Source organism: Salminus brasiliensis, chromosome 17, assembly GCF_030463535.1.
Source record: "Salminus brasiliensis chromosome 17, fSalBra1.hap2, whole genome shotgun sequence".
NCBI classification, from domain to species: domain Eukaryota; kingdom Metazoa; phylum Chordata; class Actinopteri; order Characiformes; family Bryconidae; genus Salminus; species Salminus brasiliensis.
The window spans coordinates 11,048,988-11,070,318 of record NC_132894.1 but is presented as its reverse complement, the minus strand read 5'-3'; the positions used below and the strand labels follow the sequence as shown (position 1 = coordinate 11,070,318).

The 21,331-nt window shown below is 40.3% G+C and overlaps 1 protein-coding gene across 6 annotated transcripts in view; it reads right to left on the bottom strand.

Annotated features, from left to right (window-relative positions):
• The window catches only part of LOC140538602 (3',5'-cyclic-AMP phosphodiesterase 4C-like), a 93,430-nt gene that overhangs the window by 35,022 nt on the left and 37,077 nt on the right, over window positions 1-21,331 (bottom strand). The window contains exon 1 of one of the 6 annotated variants that reach the window (XM_072661240.1): window positions 11,529-11,795. The exons of 4 other annotated variants lie outside the window; for them this stretch is intronic. In XM_072661240.1, the coding sequence (XP_072517341.1) occupies window positions 11,529-11,743 (215 nt within the window). In that variant the 5' untranslated portion in view covers window positions 11,744-11,795. Of the gene's footprint in view, window positions 1-2,859; window positions 3,785-11,528; window positions 11,796-21,331 lie in introns of those variants that run through there. One more of the 6 variants, XM_072661247.1, reaches the window with a different exon arrangement.

Here is a 21,331-nt window from a genome sequence, read left to right as displayed (position 1 = left end):
TACTTGACCACAGCCCATGGTAATATTATACTGCCCAATGTTATTGGTCAGAATGATTAGCTTTTTAAAATAGTATCATAGCTAAAATTCATACTGGCTGGCCCCAACTGTAAACTGAATCTAAATTTATTAATAGAATTCATGTTTTATTTTCATTGTCAGAAGCATCTGTGCTTTATTTGTTAAAATAAAATAAACCTTACTTCTACATATGCCTTTATTTCTTTTCTGCTAAAACTCTTAGATTCAACTCAAGTAATTCTTAAGAACTTCAGGAGCTACATCAGGCCTAGATAAAGGAGGTAGTAAAGGAGACAGTGACAAATCTGAGCACTCAGCAGCTTAAAGTATTAAAAAAATGCTGCAAGTTAGAGTTAGTCCCTAATATGCGTTACAATGTTACAATGCACATTGTTATACGCTGGTTGGAAGGTTACATACATACACTCATACAACCACCACCATGCTTAACAGCTGGTACAATATCCTTGGGGTTAAAAGCCTAAACTTTACTCTTCCAAACATACCTCTGGTCACTGAGACCAAACAAGTCAATCTTTCCTACAGAAAGCTTTTCCTTTGTCCAGATGGTTGGCTGCAAACTTCAGTCGAGCATGAAGGGTTTCTGGTCAAAGTGAACTTGCAAAGGGATATTTAACCAAATTATAGGTGTGCTGTTTGTATATTTCTGACCATGTATGTATAATATTAACCCAGTGTTGATTTCAGAAATCCTTCTAAATGAATGCATATGTTTCTACTGCAGAGATATGTTGTACAAGTCGAATATATTTGCTTAGTGCCTTTTTGCGGCCTGGTGTTGTCACAAAGTAGCTTTACAGAAATCTGGAAATATGACAAAAAATAATAAATCAAATTATACATGTACACTTATTTTGCCCCCAGAAAAAAAACAGTTCAAATAAGTAATTAAACGCCCAAAATTGTCATGACATTCATGTCCATGACTGTATGTACGCTTCCAACCACAACTGTGTATAATCTACTGGCTAATATAATAACTATAGCCAATGAATTTCTTAAACATTGGAAATCACTTTAGAAATCTGTGGAAATCACATGATTTTCCACCTTCATGTAATGAAAATATTGCTATTTACAGTACAACATATCAGTGGTAAACATAATCTATCTAATTATGCAACCATAACAAAACGCACAGCTTTTACAGTGGGAAACACCTTTCATTAGGGTGAATTTGAAGTGAATAACATAAAAAGATAAATGCAATTAATCATGATTAACTACATGATTAAGCAATGCAATTAGTTGTGATGAATTACTTGAATTGCCTAAAAGCCCTTTATATAAAAACACATGTATTTTTGCATACAAATATACATATAAAGGCTGAAAAAGCTCTAAGAAATGTCAGTCAGATGAGTGTGCAAGCTAATTTCTCCTTAAGTAAACCTACAAGTTTTTTCAGTGCTGTATTTTCACACATTTGGGTCTAACATTTTGTGTTCATCCCACAGACAGAACCTCTGGTAAACCAAGGCAATAGGACAACACTGTGCTTTGTCAAATAATGCAAACATCAGTGCATTGGATATTCTCTCATACCCTGACATCACTGCCTTTCTGCTGTGCCAGGCTGACAGTGGGACCATGGTGCTTCATCCAAACCAAACCCTTCCCCCAACACCCACACACAGGCACAACACATACACACACACAATTGGTGCTGAAAGCCACCAAACATTGATCTTCTATCTCCCCATTAGCCCAACTCACAGTGTGTTCACATACACACACATTTTATGTAATGTTCAGGGATCACATGTGTGTATATATATATATATATATATATATATATAGAGAGAGAGAGAGAGAGGTTTTTGGCAACTAAGCACATTCATTATAACTATCTATCTTGGCAAGAAGTGTTTTTGCTTGTAAATTAACAAAAACGTAACTAGAATTTTAGAAATCTCTTGGATTTCATCACCAGCTCACCTGATTTAATATTATTAAACACTTTAAAAATTGATTTACTAAATCAGGTGTTGGATGGTAACAATAAATAATACTTGTAAACACCTACTGCTCAGACATATACACAAATATACACACATACATACATCCAAATCCAAAACCTAGCTACTTCCACAGAAATTGAAATGACATTTAAATTAAATCCACTTTTTGTATAAAAGGTTGGTTAGTTCTGCTTTTCACTGGTTTCATTGTTGTCCTGAAAATATGCAAACATGTATACACACACAAAGCAAACAAATTCTACAGAAATATCCTCAGCACATGACCATGGTGCCATAGCAGAGCATGTTAAATCAAACCCACATATACCCTTTCACTGCCTACGAGCAAGTACAAAAGCCCTGCAATTTTCAACCCCCGTCAATCAATCACAACAGAAACCTAGAATTACACCAGTTACACCAGCTGTGACATCACAGGTAGCTTGACTTTGGTGAACCATCCTGAAAAGCTCTTGCCACAGGGCTGCAATTTGCGACAAGACTCAATTTGCCATTCACTCCCAGAGCACCGGAATGAGGTGACTGATTGCTGGCTGGATTCTTCACAGCTTTTTAGAAAACATTCACAGTTCCCACCACAAAAAAAGGAGACCCGGAAGACACTAAAAGAGTACAAGTGGTCATGAGGTTCCACGTGTCCTGTTTACCAACAAGCCAAACCACAAAATACACCTAAAGGTAAAAAGCTAGGATCGTACAGATAAAACCTACCGCAGACATTGGCAATATAAGGGTTAAATAAATACATAAGGGGATTAATTAATAAATGAATAGGACAATCAACCAGGTAATTCAGCACATAGGTAAAGAAGTAAGTAAGCAAATATAACTATACCCAATGCAGGAGTGCCTTCTCCGACCTGAACCAAAGTTGAACAATGAACTCTTCCGGGGCAAGCGGTGATCTTTGTGCATGATTTCAGTGGAGACTGCAGTGGAGATGGCCACGGCCGCTTTATCGCAAAGACTGGAGCAGCACTTGCCTTACAAGCTTTGAGGGATAAAGGCACATTGTGAAGTGCAGAAGAAGTAAAAATGTCAATAACCCTGCTGCTTTTAAGGTGGTCAAGGAGACACCTTTCTGAGAAGCTTCAGTCAGTCAGCATGCAGTCCACAATCAGAGGACCTAATCAGCAGAGTAGGAGAAAGTCCTCGGCTTAATTAATCTTGGCGCGGCCTGAGGTGCTCCAGGTTTTGCATCCTGATCTTCAAGCTCGGAATCTGGGAAACACAAGTGAGATCTTCTTCAAGTGCAGCCAGCTATCAAGACTTCACTGACCAGTGTTACACAGCTTCCAGCTTCGCAGAGAGGCCATGCTGATTGCCATCAACACCAAGAACTTCCTGAACAAGTCGCAGCCGTTGGCTTCCCAAACTCGAAGTGAAGTTCACATCGCATCTACGTTCTCAACAATACGCTTTCCAAACCCGCAGAGGAACAGACCTTTTCTTTCTTGCAAGAGCCGACGAGAGAAGTTTGGGAGAGCAAAAGGGAAAACAAGAGTTGGCGGAGCGTCGACCTTTCTTGTGGGGTCCCAGGAGACGTGCATTAGGGGTATGAGGTCCCGCTAAGTTTCCATATTTGTTTTGCTTTGGCTGCGTGTCCAAAGTTGGAAAAGAGTGAAGGCCTAAGAGGGCCAGAGTGGGAACATGAGAAAGAAAGCAAAGATTCCCCTGTTGTCCGGGACCAGTAGCGTACAAATGAGAGGAACTAAAGCTGCTAAGAGAAACACAGTCAGCCTGAAGCGTGGTGCACAGTCACACGCTGTGACGGTGTATGTGTGTGTGTGTAAGCGCGTGTGTGCGCCCTGACTTGTTGGAGCTAGCACTGGGTGTCTCCTCTCTGCCTGCCTACACTGGCCCAGCCTAACACGTGGAAGCACACTGCATCCCCATGAGGCGCTAGCAACACACACACACACACACACACAAACATACACAAACACACACACAAACCACATTGTGCATTGTTAGCCCTGATAAGGGATGAGGGGGGTCATAGTGGGTAGAATAAAGGGAAATGGGGGAGCCAGGGAGTAGAAAGCCAATGGAAAGTGGAAAAAAAAGCTCAGTGTAACCCGATAATGCCTCCTCAATCTTCCACACAAAACATACACACGGAGCATTGCTGTGACATGCATTCACTCTAAGCGTGTAAGTCTACAGCTGCCCTCCTACACCTCCATCTTACTCATTCACTGAGTTACATGGAAAACCTTGACGAGCTCCGTTTCTCAACCCTCTTCTGCGTCATCCTGCTCTAGAGATGAGTCCTTGTGTTTTTGTCTTTGGTCCTACCACAGCTTACTCAGCCACCAACAGGGCCACCTGAACGGAGCACGCCCATTCACCTGAAGTAGAGCTCCTTTTGTAGTCCCAATTCTGGATCAGAATAGATGACTAAGACGGGCAGACACATACATGTACACAGCCAGTGTCGGATTAAATTGCCTCATTAGAGTAAGGCACTGACTCAGTCACATAGGTGAGCCTGCGCAGATGGCTTTGCCCCTTAAACAATCCTAGCCTCTTTTAAAGTTAGAAGTAAGGTGTAGGTTAAGGTTAGGGTTAGGATTTAGGGTTGATTCAAGGTTAACATTAAGGTTAGGTGCAGGATTACAATCAATATATTTTCAGTAGAATGTTATTTGAATTTTAGGTGATCATCAATGAGGCATCTACAATGGACAATCCAAGTAAAGTGACTATTACTATTTAAATACAGTATAATATCAAAATTACTATCTATGTATCTATGTTCATGGCATATACTCATTTATCTTTTAACTTTTTCGTAGAGACACCACTTCTGTTCTTCAAGGGATATTTATATTGATTCTAAATGATTAACACTGATCTACTGATCTAATATGTTTGCTTTAAAATCTACTCAGCTTTAACATAAGCTGTTTTTAACAGAAGCACTTCACTTAAGATGAGCATCTAAAAGTAGGCTATCATCCTCAAACCACTCAAACCACTCTACTACCCTACAAAAAGAAAAACATAGCTAACAACATCACATCACACAGCAGAAGTGTGTTATTTTAGGCTACATTTGTTACCGGATCTATTCCCCCTAGTCCTTTTTATCTCCGAATACAAATTCAGCAGCACTTATATCAACTTAGTACCAATAACTTGTGTCGGGTGATCAATGCTTTAGCATTTTCTGTTGGTTCTGATATTGAAAATGAAATTCAAATAACACAATATCCCCTCTTCTACGTATAACTACTTAATTGTGACATGGATTGAATGTTTAGAAGCAAACCAACCACTTTTAACAGAACAACAAAAAGCTTGTGAGACCAGTTTTACAGTTTTTATTAAGAATTGTGACTGTTGCAGAGGAAAGCCCCAACTGTAGGAGGAAAGCCCCAACCGTAAAAAGGAATTTGAAGATGGAGTCTCTGTAGATGTTTAAAGAGGATATCTAAAAAAAGTGACTTTCAAAATGCCACACTTTTCCTCTGGGGTTTAAGAAGGTTGAGAAGTGAGGAAGTTCAGGCGACATCATGGACCATGGATTGCTGTGCTCGAGGAAAATGGGTCAATTTCTTTTTTTCAGAGGATATATAAAAATATGGCAATCTGTCAGTAAGACAATGCAGAATGCAACACTGATCATCAGGGGATTGAGGAGAAGCTATAGGCAGTGTTGTGGTCCAGGGAGACTAATGGAACGGGATTGATGCCTTGTTCTGTTTTAAAGGATTGATTCATTTAGTTTTTCATGATAACATTCATTTCATTTAGGTTTTTTTGATGACAGGATCAAGCATAACTATAAAAATATATGATGAGCTAGAAACAAACATATGATTCCACTCCACTCATCAAGTGATGAAGAGAGCCGAGTAGTGTGGAAGTTCAAGGGAGGTCATGGACAAAGGATTGAGGGGATTGATGGGATCAACCAGATTTATAGGAAGGGATTGATGCAGAGAATAACAATAAAATATGATGTGATCTGCCAACAAGACAATGCAGGACACCACACTGCTCCTATAGTGATGGAAAGAGCCGAGAAGGGAGGACATTCAGATGATGTCGCGAACAAGGGACTCATGGAATAGATGGGATTGATAAGAAGGGGATCAATTCCTTTTATAAAGTGACTTGATCTGTCAACAAGATCAATGCAGGAAGCCATACCACTCATCAAGTGGTTGAGTGGGTTGAGGGGTGAGGACATTCAGACAATGTTATGGTCCAGGGATATTGATGGGACAGAAATTAAGCCTCCTTGATCCTTTTTTGTTCTAAAAGACTGATGCCTCCTTTTTTATTTCCATCAATGACAGGATTGATGTCTTTTTTTTGTAGACGCTAACTATAAAAAAATATGATCTGCCAACAAAACAAGTGATAGAGAGAACTGAGGAGTGTGGAAGTTCAAGTGATATTAGTGAAGGGATCAATGGGATTGATGGGAAATGGCCTTGTTTTTTTAAGAGAATAACTATAAAAATATGACTTAATCTGCCAACAAGACAATGAAAGTGATTGAGTGGGTTGAGGAGTAAGGACGTTCAGGTGATGTCAGACTACTCAGCCTCCAGATTCAGATTTGAACACTATGGAGAACTTGTGGTAACCTGTGTTGGGAAATGTGTGGGGAAGAAAACTCCATCCACTACAGCAGGGTCTACGGTCTCTAGGAGGAAGCAGTTTATATGGTGTACAGCAGTCATCAAAAGCACAACAGGACCTACAAAATACCAATACACCCTCTTAATTGGTGTAATGTGACGAAGCCTAAGGCAGAGAGCGGTGTCACAACACAGTACATATGAACCCTCTATGTAAATGTTCTGTTGCGCAGCACTGCTCAGCTATCGGCAGCGACAGCAACTTGTGAGCATTGGGTCAGAACATGGAAGGTGATTCTTCTTATCTGCAGGCCTTCCTGCCTGACAGAAGGAGAAAGTAGCCAGCTGCCAACACATACCTATATAGCCTCCCTTCACCCGTGTTTATCTGTGGCTAGCTCCGTTTGTGCACTCTCCTTAAGAGGAAAATGCCCCGTTTATCTTTTATGACACCAGAGCTAATCATTGATAATGGAGGCCGTGCTCTACTTAAAGTAAACATGCCGTTCGAGTGTTTCTCTTGGGTCGTCCTGTTTATCTGATTTGGCAAGTATTATGTGCATACTGCACTAAAATGCTTTTGTGCATGGTGTGTGCTGTGATTTGTGCTGTGCGTGGGCTTTGTCCGTGACTCCATTTCGGTCCTAAAAGAAACCCCGAGCCACCTCAAGAGAGCTAAGGCTTTTCTCGAGATGCAGGCATCAGGACATTGGCAATAAAAACACTTCATCAAACCAACATCAGAAATAGACTTAAACCAGCAGCGTTTGACGCGTACCATCTGTTAAGAGTCATCGATGAAACTGCAAGTGCTGCAAAACACACATAGAAAGGCAAAACTAGAAGAAGCAGAAAGCTCTCTGCGTCTTCGTCTGAGCCAGCAGTGACAGATTGTCATACACCATGTGGTAACTGCAGTGCATGTGGACCTCATAGAGAGTGGGAGGAGAAATTAAATAACAGTTTACTTACGGGGGCGTAAAATCAAAGCTTTGCGATACCACACATGACACAGATAGAGAGAAACAGAAACATTTGTAACGTGTTTGTTGAAACAGCAACAACCCTGTTCCTAATCTAAACCCTGATCATGCATTCCTATGTCTAAGACGGCTGAAAATCAGATGATTTACAGGAGGCCATGTAACTAAAGTATTTATGCTTTAGAAAGGCTTTACCTATCATTTTTAGCCATGCAATGCATTGTTTTGTCTCTTTTGTGGGTGCCTTACTGATTTCACCAGAACGAAGGATCTGAGTATTTCCAGAACTGCTAAACAGCTAATTTTAAAACTGCAGTCTCTAGAGTTATAATATAATACTAGTATAATAAAGAAAAAAATATCCAGCAAGCAGCGGTTCTGCAGACGGAAACACCTTTTTAATGAGAAAGGTCAACAGAAATAGTCCAGACTGGTTGAAGTTGACAAAAAGGCTACAGTAACTCAGATAACCACTCTATATAAATGTGGAGACCAGAAAAGACCATTGAGGCAGATGGGCTACAACAGTTGAAAACCATCAAAGTTCAAGAAAACCACTTCTGTCAGCCAAGAACAGAAAGCTGAGGCTGCAGTGGGTCAAGGCTCACCAAAACTGGAAAAATGTAGCCTGCTCTGATGAATCTCACTTTTTGTTGAGGCACATTACACATAGATGGTAGGGTCAGAATTGGGTGCCATCGCCAACCTGCCTGGGGGCAACATCCAGACCGGTGGATATGATGTAATGGTGTGGAGAAAGTTTTCTTGGCACACTTTTGGGGCCTATTTTTGGGCCTATAACACCAATGAATCATCACGTTTGAATGCCACAGTGTATTTGAGTATTGTTGCTGACCATGTGCATCCCTTCGTGGGCAAAACTGACCTTCTTCTAAAGGCTACTTCCACTACTATACTGCACCATGAGTTCAGTGAGTTCAGGCTTCTTCAGTGACATTCCTTATCTGAATGCAGTAGAGCACTTTTGGTATGTGGTATAAACACTTCAGAGATCTCATGTGGAATCCATGCCATGCATAATTAAAGGTGTTCTGCAAAGCAAAGGCCCTCCTCAGTATTGGTATATGGATCCTAAAAAAGTAATCATTAAGTATATACTGACATTCGCAAAATGTTCAAAATACATCTAACAGGGATCAGGGTGAACTCCTCCTTAAAAGGGGTAGTCCATCTACAATCCACATGAGTAGGAATTATGTAAATGTTTATACAAAGTTGTTTACAGTTTTTCATGTTACTGCCTTCATGCCGCTCAAGAGAAAAGAAACCAAATCTACTGATTCAGACATCTTTTGAAAAGTCCTAAAAGACTGACTTCACATTTTTAATACAATGTGCAGTTGATGCTGCTTCATCTGTGCCTGAGAGTGGAGAGTGGAGAGGAGAATCGCAGCACAGATTAGCTATCTGATCTTGTTTCTGTGCCTTTTGACGTCGAAACCAGACATTCTTTTTGCACATGACCTAGAAAAAAAACAAACTGCCTGCAAAAATAGCTCCTGTGGCCCCTTCTCTCTCACCTTGTGCGTTCGAATGGTCATATTAATGATCCATTGAAACTGGGTCAAGCCACAACTACTTCAGCAGTTGGATTTCAGGCTCTTGTGGTCCCTAGATCGATATCATGACCAAGTCAGAGGATCCGAGCTTTATTACATACAGTACATTATGACATACATTCATTGTCCATTATACCAGCTCCACTTACTATACAGGAGCACTCTGTAGTTCTATAAGTACAGACTGTAGTCCATCTATTTCTTTGTTATTACTTTGTTAACCTCATTCACCCTGTCCTATAATGGTCAGGAGCCCACAGGACTACCACAGAGCGGGTATTATTTGGGCGGTGGGTCATTCTCAGCACTGCAGTGACACTGAGTGACATGGTGGTGGTGTTTCAATGTGTGTTGCGCTGGTATGAGCTGCTGGATATTTGCTGAGAATAGTCCATCAACCAGAAATATCTAACCAGCAGCATCCTGTAGGCAGCATCCTGTGACAACTGGTGAAAGACCAGAGAATGACCAACACAAAATGTGCAGCAACAGATGAGCTTCTGTCTCTGACTTTACATCTACAAGGTGGACCAACTAGGTAGGCAGGTCTACAGTGAGTAGGTGGATGGTTAGTTTTTCTTTGATACACTTGTACCAGCACAACACACACTACTCAGTGTCACTGCAGTGGTGAGAATGACCCACCAACCAAATAATACCTGCTCTGTGATGGACCTGTGGAGTCCTGACCATTGAAGAACAGGGTTGGCCAACAAAGTTTGCAGAGAAACAGAATAACTACAGTCTGCGATTATAGAACTACAAAGTGCTCCTATATGGTGAGTAGAGCTGATATAATGGTCAATGAGAGCAGAAACAAGGAGCTGGTATTAATGTTACGGCTGATCTGTGTATATAAAAAAACAGGATGAAGAATAATGGAAAAGGAAACACTGAACAAACCTTTTTTGATTAATTTTGCACACATTTGTTACTGATAAGGACACGGTAAATACTCTAGACATGATTTGTGTGAGAAACATTTAAGAACCGGACAGTTGATAACTCTTCAGTTTGAAGGATGAGCACATCTTATCTATGGCCACAGCCTGCACATCAGACGGAACTACTGCATGGGCATCCACAAGCAACTCTGCCAAAACACACAGCAGGCTCTTTAGATTCTGATTAAGTCAAGAGTAAACAGCAGATACTGACGTAAAACATAATGAAAAAAACATGAGTGGAATAACTTACCCTATCAGCTTAGCCAAAAAAATGAATAAGCTTCAAGACATGTGGACATTAGTCTATTTACTAAGGTATCTACTTCTTCTTCTTCTTAGTATCAGATGTGACCAACCCAAAAAATAGATCTCTAGATCCACAATACCTGACCTTAACATTCACATTTTTGCTTTTCCTAAAGCTGAACTAGATAAATTCATAAACATGAAAGTAAACTTTCCACGTTTTACAAGGATTATGAAATTTTTCCCTGTGAAGAAAGTTGTGGTACAGGTTTTCAACGAGTTTTACAATCAGGCGGTCATGACCTCTGAGTGAAGAATCCATCTCTGACGTCAGCATCCAAGGAAACAGTTTAATAACATCTGGGCAGTGGAAATGTTTATATGAGGATCAGAGAGACATCTGTACACTCACTCCATTCACATACTCCAAGTGTACTTACTTTACACTCAGCCCAAAGCCCAGATGATGGACTGCTACATACAGTATATTGCTTGATTTGCCAAAGTCTACCTCAAAGAGATGCCTTTGTCCAACAGTTTACAGTTTTAAAAACACATGATTCGACTTGAGCGTATTAAGTCTTCTGCAACATTTTATTATGGGACATTGCCAAGAGTATTTATTTTGGGAGCTCTATTCACCCCGATACTTACAGATACTTCAGCCCTTGAAAACAACTATGGCAAGTCTTCACAGCTATGTTTTTCAGTTGAGACTGCTTTCAAGTGCAAAAAACCAGAGCAAAACAGAGCCTGCTGATAGCCTATTCCTGGTGAACAACGCCAGGCGTCGACACCTAAGGCAGAAGAGAAGGCCTGAACCTAATGAAGAACAAAAGCCTCCTTTCAAAACTTCCACGCAAGCACTTACTTCAGAACAGCTTCTTCTGCCTCGTCCAGTGATTTAAACTTTGGATTACCTTACCAACACTACAGACCCTTCTGACTGTAAGCCTCCTCGTGATATTCAGAGGTGCATGAGACGCAAAAGCAAACCACCAATGTGACACTGATCAAAAGAAATGTCCAAGGCTGTGCTATCGACCTCGGAGCATCAGATCAGTAGGAGTGACCAGCAGGCAAGGATATGTTGCAGAATCTACCAAGAGAAGACAGAAGTCATTTCCTCACAGACCAAAGGTGAAGGCCATACCTGGGTGTGTGGGCCAAAGTGAAGCGCCTTTGAAGAACAATGCTGCGGTTCATCAGGAGCTTCCTGAACAGCAGTGGCGAGTTGCGGGGAGAGTTGCGAGGAGACTGCCTTGAATTTGGAGATCCACATGGAGAATTTGCACAGGATCTAGGCTTCAGCCTGATCGGCTGTGGCCCTGAGCTCAAAGAGCTCTCCTCCTCGGATGTCTCACTCATGGTCCTGAGGTACCCTGATGCCTAACGTGGGTTCAAGTTAGTAAGTGTCCAGTATCCCAAGCTAATCTGATGGCCAACAGACTCTGGAGCAGCTGCAGGAACTTCAGAAACCTCATTTGTTTCTGAAGAGATCCATGACGGGTCAAACAGAAGTTTGGGAATGCTCCAGAGGCCTGCTCATTTCTGGGCCCAGAACAGTTCCACCTCACTCAGGGGAGCTGCTGAGCAATTTTGACAGACACAGACACAAGTGTAGCTCATCGCCTCCCCTTCCAGCTCCAGTTCTGTTTACATTACCAAAGTTCCCTCCCTCCTCCTGCCTAAATATGGCTGGATGAATTACTGGGGGTTAGCAAGCAGCATGAGTAGGGAGGCTGGGGTTGGAAGAGGCTAGAGAAAAAGAGATGGAAGACAGGGAATAGGGAAAGGAGGGGTGCTTTGGCTTGAAAGCCCACAGAGGACCGATCAGTCTGAGGAAAAGGAAGGAAAAAAGTTTGCTCTATAATCATTTCCTTTCTCAGCCCATCTGTGTATAAACATTAACCACCCCCTCTCTCCCCCTTCTCTTCTGGGCCTCTGGCACTGCTTTCCAAAGCAGAATCTGTTGCTGGTCTGTCTCAGACCAGAGCACACGCTTTCTCCTTGACTTCAGTCTGCCTCGCCACATCTTAACGTTTACAAGACTTGGTCGGTCATATGAGAGCCCCTTTCAGCTGGGACACAATGGAATAGTGTCAGGCCCTTTCTTTTTTTTTTTAAATGAGAAATATCACAACGCTTGCTGCTTTTAAAGAGCACTGCATGAAATCTCCCATGTAATATATCTTTCAAGTGCATTCATTTGCGTTTTATTGGGTCATTAACGGCTATTGTTTCCAATCCTCATACTAAGCCTTACATAGCAATCCCTGCACTTTGCACTTTGTGACTAATTTATCAGTCAGGCCATCTCATTCAAATACGAAACCTGAATGGACCGAAGAGATAAGATTAAATCATCACTTTGCTTAAAGCAACAGTTTGTCAAAGAATTCTCCTCACTAAATCTAGTTAACCCCATGCCCTGTGTGGTCTCTACACAGTCTTTAGTTCAGCTATTATTTGAAAGTGTTTTAAAGGTCCTTTAATTAAGAATAGTTAATTAAAATTTAACAGGGTGATCAAATCTGAGTGACATTATTTAAGGTTTAAGGAAAACGTATGATGATCAGTTCATTCAGTTTGCACAGTTCTAAGCAGGTGTATACACGTTTCCAACATAGGACTAGGCAATATAAGACCATTTACTGCAATCACAGTAGTCCACATTCATAAAACTGTAGCATCAGAGTATTTTGTGTAGCTAAACCATGCAAAATGACATTAAGGGCAAAATGAACTGAAATTCTTAGAACTGGAACCACGGATTCTAATAAAAGAAGCAGAGATACTGTTTGACTTTACTCCTATAAAGTCCCCATTTTGGAGATACATGTTTTTCACTGGACTGGACAAAATAAACAAAAGAGACAGAAATACTAACATGAAGTGAAAACCCTCTTGGCATGCTATCTAATGTAACAAAATCCTCTAACCACAGTCAGAAGTGATGGCAAGACAAAAAAGGGACAGCATAGAAACCATGATATGAAGGAGGCAGTTTCCACTAACTAACTCATTAACTCGATTCAACTGTATTGTTAATATACTAATACAGGGTTGTAAAGTACAGTAAAACACTGTTACGCTAAGTCTCTGATGCAGAATAGGTAGAACACAATACAATAGTGCAAGGACAATAGACAAAACACGAAACATAGACAGGCACAAAGAAAATAAGTACACTAAATACAGAAATATACAAATATATGTACATGTGCAAATGCGTGCATGGCTGGGTGATAAAGATCCAAACTAAGTTACTATACTAACAGTGAAATGGAATAAATGTGTAGAGCAGTGATGTGTTGTGCATGTAAATGGAAGGGGAAGGGAGTTCAGGAGTGTATGCTGAGGTAGACCAGTCTGGTATTATAGCAGCACATATGTAAACAAGGTATACACTGCAGTAATAAGTATAGCGGTTAGTGTTCAGGTAGAAAGAATTCTTCAAGTCTTTTAAGTCATGGCAGGGATTCGTCAGATTTCTCTCTCCTCAATCAATATCTATTTCTTTTACCTGACTGGCTGAGCCTTGTTCAATGCCATTTGGTACACTAATGCACTTTAAAAACCGGAATTAGCCTTTTAAAAACTGTATATATTGGTTAATCAGAGTGTGTACAGGCATCAGGACTTGCATGTGTGACCAAACATGTTCGAAAACATTATTTAAAAGATCAATCAAAAGATCAATCAATTGACATGAGCCATCCATACCAGGATATTCACCATCATAATCATTCAGGTGAATTTTTTGTGCAGGACTGTGTGGTTTATGATTGACTAAGGCTACATTTACATATAAGTGGCCAAAATGCCAAATCTTTTTTTGTCATATGTGACACAGATCTGTTATCTATGTGGCAGTGTGAATGGCAAAATCACACTGAATCTGACATTTTCAATCCTTTCATATGTGGTATTCATATCTGATACATATCCAATACACCGTAATGCAAATCAGTCTGAACAACCGGATCAGAATTCATGCGACTTTAACGCCAAGGCATTCCCTGAGAAGGGAAAAATGGACGATTGTGGGAGGGAGGGAGGTAACAGACCTCATAAATACTTGGAGTGTCGTCTCTGTTTAAACTAAATTAGCAGGCAGATATCGCTATCGATAAGTTTCTATAGAAATGGCCAAACAGGGCCCCAGGAGGGCGCTGCTGCCGTGTCGAAGGAAATTAAAAAGCTAAAATGTTAGTGATGCTGGTTGTGTCAGGCATAAAAAAAAAGGTGAACGGACTTGGAAAAAATCACATAACCATTAGATCTGTTGAGAACGTTGGATTTGGACCTGCTGTGTGAACGTAGCTCAACAGTGAAAAGTTTAATGAGACAAATAAATAAAGATAAATGGTTACCAGCGTATGTGACACAGAAGTGGAGCCTGACCTGTCCACAGCTAAAGGAAAGACAAGCACTCTTGATGGGCACAAAGTACTCAGTGATCTGGGGCTCAGAAATCTGTCTGATCTTTCTACCTACTCAAACACAGCTGTTGTGTGAATGCTTGCCAAACCCAACCAGCAGATGGGGCTCCCAGAGAATATTCCCAGCCTTGCATGAAGCTTTACTAAGACCAGCATGTACATTGACAAAACAACAACAACAACAACAAACAGTGCACTCAGTGTACTTGATTCAAATATGTACACTGCATCCCCATAATTAAAAGCCTCTATCCCCCAGTTTTGCCCCATCTGTTTTCGTGCTTATTCAATAATTTTCTAGATTTAATATATTTTGAGTTAAAGACATCCACACTTTTTATTCACAATCTAAGAGAAAGCTCTTTTTTAGTGTACAAGAGTACTCACACATGCATACCCAGTATACAGTTAACAGAATTGGCCAATTTTGGGGTACTGCTTTACACGCACCGCCTTCTAAAGAGATAAGTTAAACTGTGTTCTAATTATTTGGTTCACTGAGGCCTTTCTTTAGAGCAAAGTAAAGCTGTAATGAATTTGTTATCAGGCACCACAGCAAACGTCCCAGACTGCTGTCAAAGGGAAAGTAGAATTTAAAGGCTCTCCAACATCACTGTATTATTCAACTGATTATTAACCTTCACACCTAATTCACAGGGTTCCACAATGATGCCAATTATCAAATGAGTCATTTGTTTTTGGAGTGTAATATGGAGACAACACTGAGATTTCACATCATCTGATGGCATTATTTCTTATTGCATAATATCACACAGCTGCAGTAACTATTTACAACTGAGCCACAGAGAAAGTACTGTTGGCATGGTGGGCATATGATTTGTGATTATCTGTTGATAAAATAACTGCCCTTTTCTATTTTCAGGAAGATTTCCTGTAAAAGCAGATGAATGGAAGGTGCTTCCAACCCCTGGAAATTGCAGTTATCAAAGCTGTTAACAAAAGCATAATGCAATTTAATATCAGTATCAAAGAACATAAGGAATTAGAGACATTCTGTTAAAAGTCAAACTCCTGGCTGTAGGCTGTTGCTACGTGGTCACTAGGGTATAACTGTTTTTGCAAGATGGTTGATATAGGGTTGCTAGGTAGTTGCTAATAATTTACAATGGTGTTGCTACATGGTTGCCATGCTATCCCAGCTAGTTGCTATAGCACTGCTAAGTGGAACCCCAGCTGTTTGCAATTGTATTGCTAAGTGATTGGTAGATGGATGCTACAGTGTTGCTAGGTGTCTACTATGGAGCTACTTAGTTGTTAGGGCGTTACTAGGTGGTTGCTAGACAGTTGCTATGGTGGTGTTAAGTGGCTGTGAGTTGTTTGCTATGCTGTTGCTAGATGGTTGCAACGGTGTCGCTGAGTGGTTGATAGGGTGTCACTAGGTGGTTACTAGGCAGCTGCTAAATGGTCGCTATGGAAATCCAGGGTGGTTGGATTGGTATCCCAGATGGTTACTATGGTGTTGCCAAGTGATTGGTGGACACACGCTGTAGTGTTGCTAGGTGGTTGCAATGGTGCCGTTAAGTGGTTATTGGGGTGTTGCTAGGTAGCTGGTGTGGTACCACAGGTGTCTCAGGTGGTTGCTAGGTTGTTGCTAATTCGCTGCTGTGGTACCCCGTGTGGTTGGTTAGGTGCTACTAGAGGTTTAGTGTACTTTTGCACCCCTTTTATTTTTACAGTTGTTATACCATCATATACCATCAAGTTTGCAAAAAGGAAAATATATAAAATATGATTTATGCCACATTTTACTGAAACAATACAGAAGTGTAAGCTGGTGCATGTATATTACCTGCAAATGTTCTATATAACTAACTGTTTGGTCAAATATGCAATTATATTTAAATGCTGCAGCATAACATTCAATGTCTAAGGGATTTATTATTATTATTAATATATTATTAAGGGTTCCACAAGCAACACTGATATCAAAACATCATTTCCTTCCACTCTCCATAGAGACGCAGCCACACGTCTGAATAGAACACATTCAGATGCTCAGTCCATTGCTTCTCTGTATAGTGACCAAAGAAGAGTATATAAATAGGACCACAGCCCTGGACTGCTTATTAGGAGCAACATCTATTCAGGGGCCCAAACGAAGCTGTAGAAAAATCTGTATCTGAGTCACAGACGAGAGGTGAGAGCTGATTGGACAGCTGTGCCGAGTGCTCGAGTTCGGTAGCCCACCTGACTGGGAGTCTCAAGGCCATTGCTGTAGAAACACATTCTTTATTCGTGTATAGCCTCTTATTCACCAAGCCTTACAATGAGCATGTGTGCGAAAGCGATTCAGTAATAAATGGTCCAACATCTTCTCTGCTGAAGATAGTAAACTGAACTGATGGAAGATCAGAGCAGCACTAGATAGACAGCTGAAATGGATGTTGCACTGCTGTTGAGGGTATTTGCTATGATTTATTTATTTATTTGCTTGGTGGCATATAAACAGGAATATATGTATTTCATTATTGCTATTTTATTTTATTGAATACATTCTTTTTACCCTGTTTTGATCCCCATGTTCCATGATCCAAATTGTTACCTACCAGCCAGGACTGCCACAGAGGGAGGGTGAAATCTACAGTAGCATGTGCTTCCTCCGAGTTATAAGCAGCATCATTGTAACCATTTAGCATACATGCACTTTAACACCATCAGACAGCTGAACACGCTTGGAGGAGAACGTGGACTGACGCCCCACACTGGCTAGGGCCATTTTACTTACCCAGAGATAGCAAGATCAATTATGCTCCCTGGCTGCAAATGGCTGTGGATTCACTGTGGATTGAACTGGCAACCTCCAGATGACAGGGCCTGCGCTTAGACAGTTGCACCACTCAGGAGCCCCTATTTTATTTTATTACTTTTATAATAACCCCATACAAATCCTAGCTATATTAACCCTCTGGCTTATTATTTCATAACTACAGAGACTACAGTGCAACTGAGTTTATTTGAATGGTAGAGAAGTGTGTAATGAATACCCACTGGTGGACCCAAAAATTGTGTAATGTATGACTTGGATGGCACTAGCAGGATGTTGAGGCATTGACTGTATTAAGGTGTTCACTGTAGAGCTTAACTGGTCCATCAAGTGGTACATTCATTACCTTGTACAACTCGAATTGTCACACCCCTCTGGCATCAATGTCTTGTGGTTATTCTCACTATTAAGAAAGTGGTCATAATATTCTGATATGACGCATGCATCCTTCCCAACTATTAGTTTTACTGCATTTGTTACACAGCAATAAATGTTATATTTTTTGTAATGATTTAATTCAAGTTTATGAATGTTTATTTATCAGCATTGGCCCACAATTCCCAGATCTCTAATTTCCAAACCATGCCTCACTGCTGTATTGAGTCATCTGCTGAACTGCAACATGTTTCTAGTGATATGGCATCCCTCACTGCTGTGAAATCAAGCCTGTCGGCCTGACATGGCCTATAAAATCACCTAGGCAACCAGGGTTGTTGAAAAGCAGAGATATTTGTATTTAAGGCCACGAAAAAAGGACAGCCGCTGAAGATGTGCCAGTGACCTTCACTGCACCTGAATCTGTGGCTTCTCAATTGCCTTTTAAAGGGTCTTTTACGGTGGTTCAGCTAAAAAGAAAAGGCTCTGGAGAAGCGTGTTTCCAAAACCACAGGCAAACACACACATGCACCGTTGGAGACCTGTGTGATTGCAATCTTGTTGACCTATTCCCCATAACGGCGGCCCTCTTAGACGAAGGAGCAAGGATAAAGAACAGATATAACAGTATGACCTTCTAGAAAGTAAGTCCACAAAAAGCCAATGCAGCTGTTATTGTTTCCAGTTGCGACAAAGTTTTTGTTATTAGTCATCAAGTAGATTTTCTGAACAAAAGGTTTTTTTGAACAATGGTTGAAAAACACTGCCCTCTACTGACTGAGAAAACTGGTGCAAGCAATCAATAGCCAAAACAATTGCAAGGCTAATGAGAGGCCACTCTCTGAAAGATTTAATGTACCACCTTTATTTGTTTCCTGCATTCGGTGGGAAAAGGCAAATCTGAAGATACGTGTTTCATCAAGTCCACCAACTGATACTGATAAAGAACCCCCCCTAGTAGAAGCAAAACAATTAAAGCACCAAACCTGTGTTTGAGTCTGTTTCTAAAAGCTTCTAATCAATATCTCTCAAGCCATGGTTCTGACAAATACCCTGCCCCTATCTTTAAAGAACACCATGTTGACAGAACAAGACCGTGGGTCTGCTAAGGGACAAATTATGCATGACCACTCATCGCAATGGACAAACAAGAAGACCTTGAAATCCACTTTCAAAGCAAGACAGATGAATGGAAATGTCAAGAAAGGTCAACCAGGTCATGCGTTAATGTTAGCATCTAGTTAATTACATGTCACCACACCAACTGAGTTGATGGCAACTGAAAAATTGAGCTGATACAACTATAATAGCAGGTGCTAATAAATTGGTCAGGGCAACGGTTCTGATTCTGATCTTGCTAGCATTTAAACTGAACAGTTGGCAGGTATTCATTTTACTAGCTGACACATTACAAATAACTCAATCAAATTATACAATATATTGGTAGCAATTTAGCCATAATTAGCCATATTACTATATTGAAACTCTAAATACTGGAGTTAATCACATTTTGTCACTGCATATTGGAAACATAACAGTGGTGCATAGCTTTCCAAACAGCCATTGCTTCATTAGAAAAAAACTAAATTACTAGAGCATTAAAAATTGTATTTTTCTTTTTTTATTAGAATTTGTTGTTGTTTTGCAACGTTGGAAATGGCTACATAAGAAGCAGGAGTATTACAAAAGATGAGAGGAAAGCTGCTGGTACAAGGAAATTGAATTCTGACTCAAATGAAATCTATTTAAAAGTTTCCAAACATTAATGCTGTATTATCACATCTGCCATTAGTAATGCGGAGTCAGTTCAGGTAAAGAGAATAGCTAAGCCTTTTGATTTGTCTGAGGCACTGTTGACTGACATTGGTAAGAAAAACACTGCTTTGATAGAAATGTCTGCTGAGGTAGATGCTACATTTCCAAATGTACTGAAGCATTACTGGTTTAGTAGATTAGGAAAAGGCATATCATAGTAATCATAATAGCTCTGTTATATAGTGGAGTTTAAAGCCTCACAAAATCCCAAAGCTGACTGCTAAGACAATTCACACCTAATACATCATAAATAGAAGATGACATTCTGTCCGTGTACACTACCCTTCTACAACCTAAAAGAAATGTTTTTAAATACAAAAATTTAGTAGGAAACAAAAAATCTGATAAAAGAAGAAATGATAGATGGGTTCACAATGATGACCAGAGCTGTAGATGACACTAACATGACTGAGAAAGCTATAGAACATCCAATCAGGTCCAGAAGTACTGAGACAGTGATGCAAAGTTTAAACACCACCACGATGGATTTAAAATGAGGCAACCAAAATGTGAAAACTGTGAACTGCAAAATATTGCCTTTGCTGTTTGGGAATTACAAAAAAATTCCAAGTCTCTCCATTTTTACAGGCTCAAAAGTAAATGGACAGTTGACAGTGGCCAGCATACCAAATCATCTGTCAAGCATGACGGAGGCACTGTTACTGTTAAATCAGTGCAATGCATCTGGGTTCTTTGCCTCCGCTCCTTTTTGGGTGAAAACAGTCACTCTGACAGATGTTTGAGAACTTGGTTGCATAAAAAGGAGTCCACAACTAGCTCACAACTAGCACTAGCTCAATTAAACCTGTTGTTACAAGCTAACATTAAACTATGATTTCCTTTCATTTACACTAGGTTCCATGTTTAGCATCCTTAAATGACCTGTGATTAAGTGTCTGTCACAGATGTAAACATATTGATTGGCTGGGTCCCACAGTTTACCATTTTCACCTTCTCTGTGAATGGCCTGAAGCCACAGATCTTTCTTTATGCTGTTTTATTGCTGGATGAGCAAAATACCACATGACAGCTTTTAGGAATGGTGACACTATATAATACGATTGGGTTTATTTTCCCCCAAAAGGGGGGTGTGGTCATTCAGATGGCAGGAAAGTTAATTGTGATTGCTCTTATCCATGGCACGGGCATGTATGGCTGTCGATGAACTGGGTTACTGGTGTTCAACTTTTTAATGACAACAATATTCTGAACATTTCATATTTTAAGAATAGTTCAAATGGAGTTCTTCTAATGTTATGGGAATTTATACCCAATAACAATCAGAACTGATTGATAAAACTGATTTAAGTTGTTTACGGAATAAAAAAAGAGGGAGCACAGTTTCCACTGATCTTAATGAATCAATACATCAGTGAAGCATAATTTCTGATACTGGATTTAAACTCAGGCTTCACACTTAACAGTGCAAATATTACAATGCACCATTAAAAACAGCTTGTTGTTACCAACCGTGCTGCATCATGGTACATGGATTACATGCAAATTGACAGTTGTGTACTTACGACTGTTAATATT